Below are 14,057 nucleotides of genomic sequence, written 5' to 3' on the forward strand. Positions count from 1 at the left end.
AGTCCTCCACACACACACACACACACACACACACACACACACACAATGTCGAAACTAGAGAGTCATTTCAGTACAATAAGAAATTACTCTCGAGGATTGCGAGGATCTTAATGCAGGGCTCTCAAGATTTGAAGACAGGCAAGAGTGACATCTACAGCCACCCCCTAAAATAAATAAATAAATAAATAAATAAATAAATAAATAAATAAATAAATAAATAAATAAAAAATGGGGGAGTAAGGATCACTGACCACAATTTAACCAAATGCAAAGAATTTGTTTTGTTTTCATTTATTAATTTGTGTGTGTGTGTGTGTGTGTGTGTGTGTGTGTGTGTGTGTGTGTGTGAGAGAGAGACAGACAGACAGACAGAGAGAGAGAGATAGAGAGAGAGAGAGAGAGAGAGAGAGAGAGAGAGAGAGAGAGAGAGAGAGATTATGACTGGTAAAGTCGAGTCAAGTCAAGTCACCTTTATTGTCACATCACCACAGCACATGTGCCATGATGAGTGAAATTCTTGGGAGCGAGCTCCAGAAATTGCAGAACCATTTACATACAGTATTAAGAAACAGAAATTAGACAATTTACATACAGGTGAAAAATGTGCAAAATGCTGAGTACCAGGTGAAATGTGCAAATGTGGAAAATGTGGAAAAGATTCAATGTGCTCATAGTCAGTACACACCGGCCAGTTGGGATGCGCATGCTCGGAGCACACGGCCTGGGATGCCATCAGGACCCGCAGCCTTGCAGATGTTTACCTGTCGGAAGGATCTGGTTACATCCGCGACAGAGACGGAGAGCGCACTCACATCTTCTGCAGCAGCCAAGGGAGCGCTCTCTGTGTGGGCGGGGTTGTGAGCCTCGAAACGTGCACGACTGGTGTTGTTTATTGTAAGTGTTTGTTACCTTTTTGGACTCCTTTATCATTTGTAATGTTGCTCCCATATAAAACAGTTCAGCACAAGCCCAGACATTTTTAGGGTCATAATTGAGGACAATGTCCCGTCCAGAGACAAGCTGTTTCGTGTTGAGGTTTTGTTCAACCCGACCATCGAAAATACCCTCTCTAATGAATATGTTTTTTTTATTGGTTGTTGTGTTAAATCTTGCCTATATACAATAGTGCTATTTCCTGATTGGCTATTGTATAGCCTGTTTTTTTGATTGGCTGATAAGTGTCAGGCTCGACTAAGAACTCCAGGGGAGACGCGCTTGATTCCTGCCCGGTTCCATAGAGACAGTGGTGCGGCATACTAAATATATGAAAATAGTCAAAAAGTTTTTCTGCATTAGAAATACAATGTGTGGTGGGAGAGCGTGACACTTGACAGCCCTGTTAATAGAGAAAGAGAAAAGTCAATTTGAGTCTATACCACTAGTCTATACTTGAGTCTATACCACTAATCTATACTTAATAGAAGAGGAAAGTCCATTTCAAGTCAAGAAGCTTTTATTGTCATTACAACCATATATAGCTTTTTCAGTACACAGTGAAATGAGACAAGGTTTCTCCAGGATCATGGTGCTACATAACACAAGGACAGAGCTGAAAGAACTTAAGTAAGTTAGTCCTAGATACATACAGTAAAGTGCATCTGTGCAACCTGGTATAAACAGTGCAGGACAAGACAAACAAGACAGACAAGACAGTGCAGGACAAAAGACAGTGCAAACAAAAAAATTACAAGACAATACAAAAAAGACAATACAAAAAATACAAAAAAGACAAAGCACAAAAGACAATAAACAGAAACAGCGCCGATCAGTGTAAATACTATATGTTCAACAATATTGCATGCAGTAATACTATAATAAACCCAGTTTAATAGCAGCAGGTCCCTTAGATAATGTAAAGAATTATCATTATCATTTTCAAATGACAGAAATGTTAGACAGTGTGTACAAAGAGTAAAAAGTGTGCAAAACAGCATGTAAACAGGTTGATGAATGTATATTGGAAGTGTGTGAACTTTAATCTGGTTTGCTTTGCTAGTTCAGCTCATATTTCATATCGATATTTCTTTAGTTAACGTGGTTAATATGAAACAAATCGGTTTCACAAAACGAGTGCATATTAAATTTATAAGCGATTTAACTACGTTAGTATTTAAATACAGATAGATCTGTTTGTATCCTGCTTGAACCCCAGGTAACCTTAGCAGAAGCTCTGACTGGCTGGAGACCCTGAAGCAGTGAGGCACAAAGCTCCACCGTTCACTGCAACCATTCAAGAGATTTCAAACGAAATTCTAATTTGTTTTGATATTACAGGTTATTTTCTCAGGCTCTGCTTCAGCTCTACTCTGACACAAGTTTACCATCTGTGCCCATTTAAATGACAGCTTCCTGTGAGCTTGTGCATATGTTCCTCTCATCACGTGTTGTATTCTTTTGTCATTGAAGTTCTTTATGTTTGGTTGCTTAGCCTGTGCTTCGCCTTCCACAGAACCCAATGGTGAAGATTTATTCGGTCCAAATATATCTCTCTAGCGTCATTGTAAGCCTCGTTGTGAAAAGCCATGACACCCAAAACACCTCTAAAAGGGAGTTAAATATAGAAAGGCTAATTGTATTACTTAGTGTACAGTATTTATATGTGGCAGATTCGATAAAATCTCACAAGATTCCAACAAAGTTCCCTAACCAGAATTTTCCTCAACAGTGTCATGTTACATTCAAATGTAACAAAGAGCTTTTTTGTGTAGGTCATTTCAGAGGCATGACTACCGAGGTTCCTTGCCAACGTACATAATATTTACATAATGCTTCCAGTGAAAAGTTTATCTAGCACACCATATAACAACAAACATGGCGGTCCGTCCATCCAGATGAAATATTTCGACAGGGTTAAGCGTGTACAGTCTTATCTCGAATCACATTCTCACATTAAGGCAAGAGACTGCAAGGAAGTGGTTTTTGGTTTTATGCTTGTTTTCACAAGTTCTGTAATTAAACATCACCCAGTACACTTCTTTTTTTACCTAATTCTCACTGAAGTTTTAATTCCTCATGTCTAAATATCTGTCATAACCAGGGAAGGAAGGAGACGGACCCGTACACAGGATAGCTTCAAAAGAATGGGGTTTAATAAATGATAAAGACAAATACAGTAAAATGACGAGGACTAAAATAATACAAACGAGAGACGTATTTCTAATAAACGAGAAACGAGATATTTCTAATAAACTTATTTGTAAACTGTCTGCTATTTAAATTAATACCTTCAATGCAAAGTGTTCTAATTTCTGATGGAGAGTTAGAATATATTACAAACTGCTAAATCATTGTTTTCAGGGGTGCTGGGATGGCCTTTATTACTTTGTTGTATTCTCTAATTGGGAACTTGAAACTAAATTTATCACAGAAGTCAGTGTAATATAGCAAGTTACCAGAATTATCCATCAAATGACTTACTGCCCATATACTTTTTTCCATCCAAGTACCGAAAAACAATGATTTCCTATTACTCAGAATGTATCTGTTGTTCCACAAAGGTGTATTGTGTGGTGTAAAGTTGTGTTTAAACATTAGTTTTCAGTACAGAAGAACTTGTTGGTGAAAATCAGATAATTTTACAGGTAATTTGTATACATCATAGTCACAACGCAAAAGAAAATCAATTCCACACATCTTTTGAAAAATAGCATTTGGGATAGTAAACCAAAAAGAATCTTTGTGACAAATAAAGGACTTCAACCATTTCAATTTTAGTACACCATTCATCACAGAAAGATTTATGACAAACACATATGGCCGAAAGTCCGGGCTGATCCCTGACAATATCCGGATATTCGGCATTTGTGATCTTTCTTATCTTATTGCATCAATAACCATATGATAAGATACCAGACTTAATAAAAACGACAAACTGTCAGTCGTATTTCTGCTTTAACGCTAGAAGCTTAACTATTTTTTTTAGTTAAATATATGTAAATTACTGCATTGACTAAATGCTGCAACCAAAGACTTAAGTAAGCATTTTTACAGTTACATTTATAGTAAATTCATATTATTGATATTGCTACAGTTTGTCCTAAAAATGTCATCTCGCTAAAGTTTATTTTTTCTACTCGGATAAAGTTTCGGATTTCATTGTTTTTTTGTTTCATATATTTATTGGTTTGCACACACACAAAAAAAATGTGAAGACATTTTGATAACAATAACCAACATAATTGTACACAACATTTTCCTTTTTTTTTCTCCCCCATAAAAAAAAAAAAAACACAAGCCAAAAATAAATAAATACATATATTTAAAAAAAAAACCTGAAGAATGTATGTTGGAGTCAGGCCTAGCTAGCTTGGAAAAATTGCATAAATGGTTTCCACTTGTTGTAAAATTTGGCGAGATTACCTTTATTAGAATATCTTTTTTTTTCCAGTTTTAGAAAAGACATGACCTCAGTGATCCAAAGTGTGCTGGATGGGGCATTTGTTTCTTTCCAATTAAGGAAGAGATGGCATCTTACTATCAAGGAAGTGAAAGCCAGGACCTCTAACTGCACCGATGAAAAGAGGTGGTATTCTTGAGGAGTACCGAAAATGGCTACATGTGGAGAAAATATAGTTTTGGTTATATTCGTAGCCCAATAATAAACTTTGAGATTTGGTAGAGAGAGGCCACCATCGAATTTGCAATTCTGAAGTAATTTCAGACTAACTCTAGGTGTCTTACCATTCCACAGAAAATGAGATACAACTGAATCAATGTTTTGGAAAAAAACCTTTAGATAAAAATATTGGTAGGCACTGGAACAGAAACAAGAATTTTGGGAGGACACTCATTTTAACCACGTTAATTCTACCGATCAGGGAAAGGGGGAGGGAACCCCATCTTTGGAAATCAGCCTTAATCTCAGTTAATAGGGGAGAATAGTTTACATCATAAAGAGATTTGCAGGACCTGACCACATGAACCCCCAGATACTTAAATCCCGAAGGACTCAGTTTGAAGCGGATATCAGATTGAGAGAGCTGCATTGCTAGGGCATTGATCGGGTGACATTCGCTCTTCGAGACATTGATCTTGTATCCCGAAAACGAACCGAATTTGTGGAAAAAAGAAAGGATAGCAGGGCACGCCCCTACAGGATTTGTGATATACAGTAGCAGATCATCAGCATATAAAGAAAGTTTGAATTCGACATAGGCACGCGTAATGCCACTAAAAATGAGGAAAGACCTCAAATAAATGGACAGAGGTTCTACTGCACGAGCAAAGAGGAGGGGAGACAGAGGACAATCTTGTCTACAGCCACGGTTCAGGGAAAAATAACTAGATTGAACATTATTAGTTGCGATACTGACGCAAGGTGACGTATACAGAAGGCGTACCCATGATATAAAAACATTACCAAAACCAAATCTCTTCAAAACTGCAAGCAAGTAACTCCACTCAACTCTGTCAAACGCCTTTTCTGCATCAACAGAGATTACAACTTCTGGAATGGCAGCGGTTCCTTTCGAGTAAATAACATTGAATAAAGTATGAACATTGTAAAAAGGGTGGCGTCCTTTTATGAAGCCTGTCTGCTCCTGAGATATAATTGTCAGAAGCACCTTCTCTAGGCGACATGCCAAGGCTTTCGCAAGAACTTTTGTAATCCACATTCATCAAAGAGATAGGTCTGTAAGAAGTACAAAGGTCAGGATCCTTGCCCTTTTTCAAAAGAACGCTAATAGAGGCCTGTCTCAAAATGAAAGGAAGAGAGCCATTTGACAGAGATTCTACATAAACAGCATGTAAAAGCGGAATGAGTTGATTATGGAATGCCTTGAAAAATTCAACGGGAAACCCATCTGGCCCAGGAGACTTATTATTTTGCATATTTTGTAGTGCCAGTGTAAGTTCTTGTCATCCAACTGAACAATAGCATCTGTGCTCGTATCCGGAAAATCTAGGTCTTGCAAAAACGCCTCCATATCAGTCAAGTCTGAAGGAAATTCAGAACTATACAAAGATTTATAAAAGGATGAAAATACTGAATTTATAAGGTCAGGTTCCTCCACCAACATCCCCGACTCATCTCTAACACGAGGTATTAAACGTAAGGCTGCTTGTGGACGCAATCGGTGAGCTAGTAATCTTCCAGATTTGTCTCCATATTCGTAGTATTTGGCCCGAGAATGTAGAAGTAACCGCTCTGCTTCATTAGTTGTGTTCAAGTCTATCTCTGTTTTTAATACCACATGCCGCCTTAACAAATCAGGAGACATGGACAAGGCAAGCTGTTGATCCACAGATTCCAGATCGGCTCATAATTTTTGAATGGTTTACGTTCTTAATTTCTTCATATGAGCAGAATATGAAATAATCTGACCCTGTAAGTAGGCCTGTAAAGATTCCCACAGGAGTGTCTTAGAAATGGTCTGAAATAATAATAGGATGATAACAAGTATCTGTCACTTTGGGCATCAGTCTGGCATCAATAAAAAAATAATCGATACGGGAAAATGTCTGGTGTACATGTGAATAAAAGTTGGATTGCGATCCCTCCAGGGGTCAATGTAGCCATTGTCGGACATAAAACTACTTAGAGTTCTAGCCATTTGTGACTGATTCATGCTGACTGTTGAGCGGTCTAGCTGGGAATTCACAACACAATTCATGTCCCTGCCGAATACCAAAAATACATCATTTAAAGATGGTAGTTTCTTAAACAGATTATTCAAAAAGCTAGGATTATCAAAATTTGGTGCATATACATTGACAAGTAGCACTGGAACCCGGTATATAGTCCCTAAAATGATCAAATACCTGGTGTCCTTGTCTGAAATTACTTTGGTCTGTGTGAATGGAACTGATTTACTAATCTGAATGGCAACCCTTCTGGCTTTAGAATTAAAGCTGGAATGGAATACTTTCCACAACCCAGGGCCATGTCTGGTCATTATTTCACATGTGGGTCTCTTGCAGAAAAACAATATCAGGCTTTAAATGCTTTAAATGAGAAAACACTTGATATTCCAACTAGCAAATCTCACATTTAAAGCTTTAATACTTGTCATTAATTTATATCATAACTGAAACTGCAACCACAATTTGACCTCCAAAAAAAAAAAGACAAAACAAAAGAGGGAAAGACAAAAATAAGAGATAAACCCAGATCCCCCTTCCCCCACACCTACTATTACACCATGCTTAAACGATAAGGTACCGATGCAGACTCCACTAGGAGTCATTAACAAAACAACTAAACTCAGTGTATTAGACCTAACAGTCATCTTCATACTTCTCCAAATTCAAACTCAGCAGGAGCCCCTGCACAACAATAATAAAATGTGTAACTTAAATTACAGGGTGTATATTCAACCAGAACAGTGCAACTTGTGTGAACCTGAGAAAGATGTTTGTATATCAAAATAATAAAATATTTGTACCACTGTTACTTACGTCTCAAAGTCAAATTTACTTTGATGTTACATATTTATGTTATATAGGCATTCAAAGTCATTTGGTAGGCAGGTGGCACTCAAAATCGGTTATAACTATTTAAGGGTTTTAATAAAGACAGCAGCCTCCCCAGGGGATATGAAATCCGTTGTAACCCCTCCACTCGTTGTGATCCGGAGGAGGGCAGGATATATCAGACCATACCGTATGCCTGGGATGTCCCTGAGTTGCCTCCTAACATAATTAAAGGCAGCGCTTGTTTTCGCCGTCCGGGCTGTGTGATCCGGAAAGATGGAGATTGTAGAGTCCCCAATCTTGATCCGCTGTTGGGTCCTGGCACGTTGAATGATGTCAACACAGTCTGTGTAATAATGTAAACGTGCTATTATTGGACGTGGCCGCTCTCCGGGTTTGGGCTTGGGGTTTAAGGATCGATGAGCATGATCAGGTGCTTTATCCACATTAAGAGCTTCCTTAAGCAAAGCGGAGGTAGATACCACGGTAACCGTGCCACATTGCTCAGGTAACCCTGAGGATCTACCTTCTAGATCTTCACATTTATTCTCAAGAGCCAGAACTTTATTAGACAGGCTCTCCACTTTACTCTTGAGGTACGCCATGTCGTCTGTGCAAGTTGACAGCGATTCCTCCATTGCAATCACAGTCCCCCTTAGCTCACCCACATCAGATTTTGTAGCGGCTAGATTAGCCGTCAGCTCCCTTTTCACACTTTGCAATTCTGACTTTATTTGGGATAAGTTTTCAGTTATAGCCATCTGTAACTCAGACTTAAAAAATGCCTACCATCTCTTCTCGGAGAGCAACAAGAAGTTCGGCTTTAAAGTTCGCAGAGGCTACACTCAAAGCTATGACGGTGCTAGCGACGCTAACGCCATGAGGCGGCGGTCTGACAGGATCACGCTGGGCCCGGGGATGTAGCCCCTGCATTAGGCCGCGCTCTCAATGCCGTCTGGCTGTCCGCATTTCTGGGTTTTGGAGACATAACGGCATTTAATACAATCAAAAAGTTTCTATGATTTCAAAATCTGTACACACCACGTCAGTCGAAAACTCTCAAGTTTCGGATTTCATGGAGTTTAAACATCGGATCTCAGGCAACATCTGGATAACGATGCTGCTGTGTTTAACAAGCTGTGCACAAATGTGTAGCACAAATACACACTTTATTGTTTATATTTTTTAAGCCTGATCTCGCTGCTAAGCTGCATGAAAAGGTCTGGCCTGCAAATACGTTTAGAGAAATTCTGTTTCCGAGCTGTGAATTCATACCGTGTGATATGAACAGTCGATTTCAATACCTGGAGATGTATGCAAATCCAGGCCACAAAGCTGTTTTAATTCAGGGCCAGTGACCAGGCTATGTTGTTCATTTGAATTTTGGAGTAAGCTACGGAAATCTCTATATTCGTTCTCCACTGGGATGATGGGGCTTTCATAGGAAATGTTGTGTGCGTTCTTGCTGCAGAGGATCTTTTCCGTGATCAGATAAACGTCATTATGAGGGCTGATAAACGATTGAGGTTTTGATGCACGATCCAGGATGTTATTAAGGCTCTGATATCCATTAACCACGATAATCTCGCTGCTGGAGGGTGTGACGTTTTCAGACCCTGAGCTTCCGGTACACGGGGTACACGGGGTACACGGGCCATACTCCAAATCTGTCTGGATCACTGGGTCCAAGTTTTTCTCCAAAGAAGGAAAAATGCTCTCATGCTGATTCAAGTCATAGATACAGTGTCCATTGGTGGGGTTGTGAATCTTGTCAGAGAGTGAAAACATATAGGGCTTGTTACTGAAGTCAGAGCTGTTCCCATACGGCATTAGAACATTACTGTCATTGCTGAGAGATGTCAGGTTTTTATAATATTGTGTTGATGTTGGCATTCGACTGATTGTTGACTGAGATTCTTTCCCATGAGTGTTATTTTCAGGGCTGTTTGCTTCTATACTCTGAATTACCGCTTGGCTGTAACTCACTCCTGACGAATCTCCGTCTTTACCGAAGCTGTTGAGGCTGTTATTTTCACCTCGGACGTCTACCGGAGAAGACGCAGGCCTGTTTGATGTCAGGAAAACAGCAGGAGTTTAGAAGAAAAATCTCTTAACATTAATAAGACTTTGTGTTTCTTTGAATACTTCTCTAATGTGTAAAAATGAAAAGAATTACCAGATCTTGTCTCCGGAGTGGAGCAGCTTTGAAGCGTCGAGATTGTCAGGTGAGAAGTCGTTTTGAAATGACAGCAAGTTTGGGACCTGATGAACGTCAAACATATGAGAGACAGAATGAAATCATAGCTTTTGGAAATAATATAGACATAATGCTCTCTCTCTCTCTCTCTCTCTCTCTCTCTCTCTCACTCTCTCTCACTCTCTCTCACTCTCTCTCACTCTCTCTCACTCTCTCTCTCTTTGTTTCTTTTCATTTCTGTCTTTTAAATAGGCCATTATGCCATTTTAGATAGCCGAGAGCTTTCGTACAGCTGTGTCATGAAACTATGACAGGAATTTGTCATTGAAATTTGGCAACAGAAAGTTCAAATGAAAATGACAGCATCTGAGCGATTACGTGTCCTGCTTACGTGTTCCTGACAATCCTGACAATCAGTAGCATGCTGTGATTTAGAGAAAAGACATGAAGATAACTTTTCTTTGTTCGTTTTTCATGCCACAGGCCCATAATTAAACTGATGGTAAAACGTCTTGCCTTTCGGATGCGGCGTGTACGCTATTCAATCCTCTCATTTAAGTCGTGTTAAAAAAATGGGTACAACAGTTAAAAGGAACAAAAACGCTGCGTACCTGTTTTACAAAATTAGTAGCTATTTTCGGAGTAGGAATCTTGAACCACCAAACAATCAGGATTCTGCAATCAAAAGATTTACACAATGTAATTTAAACTGTAAATATGCTGTTTATATCCCCGCTTTAATACTAACATCCAACTAACTGTAAAAACTGTAAATAAAATATCTAAAGGAAATAAAATGGAAGCCTTCTTACTTGTTGCATAAATAGTAGGTGATAAAAATGCTGATGATCAGAGTTATACATATGAGGGGAATTATTATCTTGACATAGTCCTTTAGAGATGAGGCTGAGGACACAGAAGGATGTAATACAGTCAGTTGTTTATTTTTTGTAAATGGGATCATATATTTAATTGAAATAAAAAAAGACTTACGTGTAGAAAACCTATATGGATCACTGTAATCGCTGAATCTGTCATTGAAGAGTGATTGTATTCTTGCCATCACAATATAGTTGGAATATGACTCAAGGTTTCTGCCTACAAGCTCGTACTTAAACTGGCCTTTTGTTGTTACGGTCACCTGTATGAAGAAACAAAAAATAGCTGCAAATGTAAAGTTCAGTTATTTACGTTTTCACTATTATGCGTACTGACGTACAGCTCACTTACATTTTTTCTCGTCCCTTTGCTTCCTTTGATGTAGTAAGTGAGCTCGGTACTGAATACAAGTTCATTAATCGTATAAGCCGTGTCCCAAGCAATGAGAAAGTTTCCATTCTTTGTTTCCTTGACTGTCCTTATGACAGGTTTTTTAGGTTTAACTGTTTAAAAGAAATGAATTCATGAACTGGCAATAAGTTCAATTATAAATGCTACAAATATAACAGTAACAGATAAATGTGTTGTATATAACAGTATACAATATGATCTAGTTACTGAGCTACTGTCAATAAATTCTCTTCAACACATAAGAATTGCTTGAGATCATTTTGATCCTTCTTATAAATACAGGGAACTGACATTACTAACATGACAAGATGGGGCACATGTTAGAACATAATGTGGCTGATGTTAACACAAGCTGTGGTCAATGATAAAATAAGATGTTGTTAAGATAAGATGTGACTATTGTGGACCACAAAACACCAAACACAGATGAGACGCAGCCGTGTTAATTACTTAAATAATTTAAACACCTCTTTCATTCTCAGACGCTGCAAAAATAAAGTGTGATCATCGCTTAAGGTTAAATTTAAACCATAAACCATTCAGTTAGATGTTGTGCCTACTTACTGGTTTCTGTAGTACCGAAGTTTGTAGTGAACAGTAGGTTTTTGTTTCTCAACACATTAACCTTGTATTCCTCTCCCAAAACAAAGCCAGAGTTCACATGCACTGTGCATTCACATGAGCTGGAATTAAGTTGCTGTAAATCGCAAGTAAATCTTCTGTAAAACAGCAAGGAACAGCAATCTGAACAGATGTGCCAGTTGAGAAAACGTTCATTTTACATATTTTTGGACGTTGTTGTTAATTTAGGGTCTACTGATGTACTCACGCGTTAAATACAGTCACATTGAGACTGTACTCGGGGCAGATGAGCTGTTGGTCTGAAGTCAAACTACACATCATCTCTGTTATGTAATCATTAAGACACTCCAGATCCATCTTAGGCTCTGAAAATATATAGATTTAAGTTGTCAGTGTATTTAAAGTTCTAACTGACAGATAATAATTTACCAGAGGCTTCAAAAACAATGCACAAACTTGCCTGCACTTGTATAGTCTCCAGAAGATTCAGTAAAGTTAAAACTGATCACAAGGCATAGCTGCAGGATGAGGATTATGGCACCCACCCTAATAGGCTGCATGAAATGAAAGTAAACAACAAAAACAGATTATTGTTTATTTAACTGTTTAAATGGACTTTAAAAAAGGAAATAAATAATAATAACAACATAAGATTCAGGGCTAACAGATAGGAATATATATTAATAAAAATATATATACACACACACACATTATATATATATATATATATATATATATATATATATATATATATATATATATATATATATATATATATATATATATATATATATATAAAACACAGCTGAAAGTGAGCAATCTTAGGAGAACTTCTACAGAGATATAAAGGTTTTCACGCGCTTTTACGCGCTTCACTCACCGGTGCGTAAAATGATTTCCAGGTTATTCCTCTCATCTCATCTGTCGGTCTTCTTCGTCCACATAACACGTTTTCTGTTTTAACCGTGTTTACTTTCCATCGCGTTGATGGCACTGAAGGCGCATTTGGGAACCTCACTTCCTTATTGCGGGACTGGGCAGAGTGGGTGTGTTTTTACTGGAACAACTGAGCAACCAGCCCCCCCACACACACACCCTCTCTCTCTCTCTCTCTCTCTCTCTCTCTCTCTCTCTCTCTCTCTCTCTTTCTGACTCACACACATAAACACACACACACTCTGTCGAAATAAGAGAGTCATTTCAGTACAATAAGAGATTACTTTCGAGGATTGCTTAGAAATTATAGTGGCGTGATTAATTATGCCGATATCTGGATAACATATCTCATCTTAATGGAAGAGAAAAATCCATATGAGTCTATACCACTACTCTATACTTAATGGAAGAGGAAATTCCATATCAAGTCAAGTCATGTCATGTTTATTGTTATTTCAACCATATATAGCTGTTGCAGTACACAGTGACATGAGACGTTTCTTCAGGATCATGGTGCTACATAAAACAAAGACAGAGCTTATAGAATTTAAGTAAGTTAGTTCTAGATACATAAAGTGCATCTGTGCAACCTGGTGTAAACAGTGCAAGACAAGACAAACAAGACAGACAAGACAATTACAAGACAATACAAAAAAGACAATACAAAAAAATACAAAAAAGAGAGAACACAAAAGACAACTATCTTAAAATCCGAAAACACATTAACAAATCCGAAAACACAATGACAATTCAGACAACCCGGAAGAGGTTGGTATAGTTTGCAGCCTACCTGAGTATTGTTGCTGACCATGTCCATCCATTTATGACCACAGTGTACCCATCTTCTGATGGCTACTTCCATCAGGATAACGCACCATGTCATAAAGTGCGAATCATCTCAGACTGGTTCTTTTTCTAACTTCGCTCGGTGTTTCACTATGGGAATCGCTTTGGGCATGACCAACTACGGAAGCTCTTATGACACCACGTCTGTCTCTGTCTACGTCATTCGCGCTTTCTTCCCGTGGGAGACTGCAGCAAGCTCTCTCAGCGCATCCCAACTTGCTGATCTCGCTTAACTGTTCAATAGACGGACCATCATTGGATTCCATTGCCGAACACGACATCAGTGGAGGGATTGCAGTGAGTGACAACCCTACATTTGGAATAACGTCCACGTCGTGGCGAGCTATTCTTATCCCCTGCTGCATGTTTAGTTACAGCGGTAGGAAAAATCTGATTTGCTTCGGTCTATGTGTCAAGGCGGACCTACCAGAGGTTTAATTCGAAAGTCTAACAGGCTAACGAGTTGTGACGAGTCTTTAGACTGCGCTATGTCGACGGTGATTATCCCCGCCAAAGGGCATGAGTCAAAGACTAAGGAGGCTGTATCCCACGTTTGTCCATCATCATGTGGATCTACCATCTCGGGCAGGGACCCTCATCCTATGTGCATAGTGTGTATGGGCCCTAAGCACACTCAGACGTCCCTAGCGGACCCGCAGACATGTGCTCACTGTGTGTCGTTGCCAGTGAAAATCTTGGAAAGGAGGCTGAAAGTGTCGGTAGCTAACCAGCAGGACCCTTGCTTGTCTGAAGCTGCCTCGACAGACACGGCCCATCTGCCGCGAGCAAGGTG

At 38.8% G+C, this 14,057-nt stretch overlaps 1 protein-coding gene across 1 annotated transcript; it reads right to left on the bottom strand.

Moving 5' to 3' along the window:
- Positions 1-8,623: 8,623 nt before the first annotated feature.
- Positions 8,624-12,524, bottom strand: LOC113649521. Its single transcript, XM_027157343.2, has 10 exons — positions 12,363-12,524; positions 11,943-12,036; positions 11,730-11,847; positions 11,465-11,619; positions 10,841-10,992; positions 10,604-10,751; positions 10,423-10,516; positions 10,222-10,285; positions 9,590-9,675; positions 8,624-9,478 (listed from the first exon to the last, which is right to left on the bottom strand). Exons 1-10 carry the CDS (start codon positions 12,396-12,398, stop codon positions 8,683-8,685), a joined length of 1,743 nt encoding a protein of 580 aa, XP_027013144.2. The 5' UTR covers positions 12,399-12,524; the 3' UTR covers positions 8,624-8,682.
- Between the last annotated feature and the right edge of the window lie 1,533 nt (positions 12,525-14,057).

This window comes from Tachysurus fulvidraco, chromosome 24 (genome assembly GCF_022655615.1).
Source record: "Tachysurus fulvidraco isolate hzauxx_2018 chromosome 24, HZAU_PFXX_2.0, whole genome shotgun sequence".
NCBI lineage: Eukaryota > Metazoa > Chordata > Actinopteri > Siluriformes > Bagridae > Tachysurus > Tachysurus fulvidraco.

What these genes read in the sequence shown, in the direction of transcription:
- LOC113649521 (XM_027157343.2), bottom strand. Translation starts at nt 12,398, where the DNA reads ATGAGAGGAATAACCTGGAAATCATTTTACGCACCG. An exon ending in TGGAGACTATACAAGTGCAG is followed by an intron (nt 11,848 to 11,942) that starts GCAAGTTTGTGC and finishes ATATATTTTCAG; the next exon opens with AGCCTAAGATGGATCTGGAG. An exon ending in CACTCCGGAGACAAGATCTG is followed by an intron (nt 9,479 to 9,589) that starts GTAATTCTTTTC and finishes GACATCAAACAG; the next exon opens with GCCTGCGTCTTCTCCGGTAG.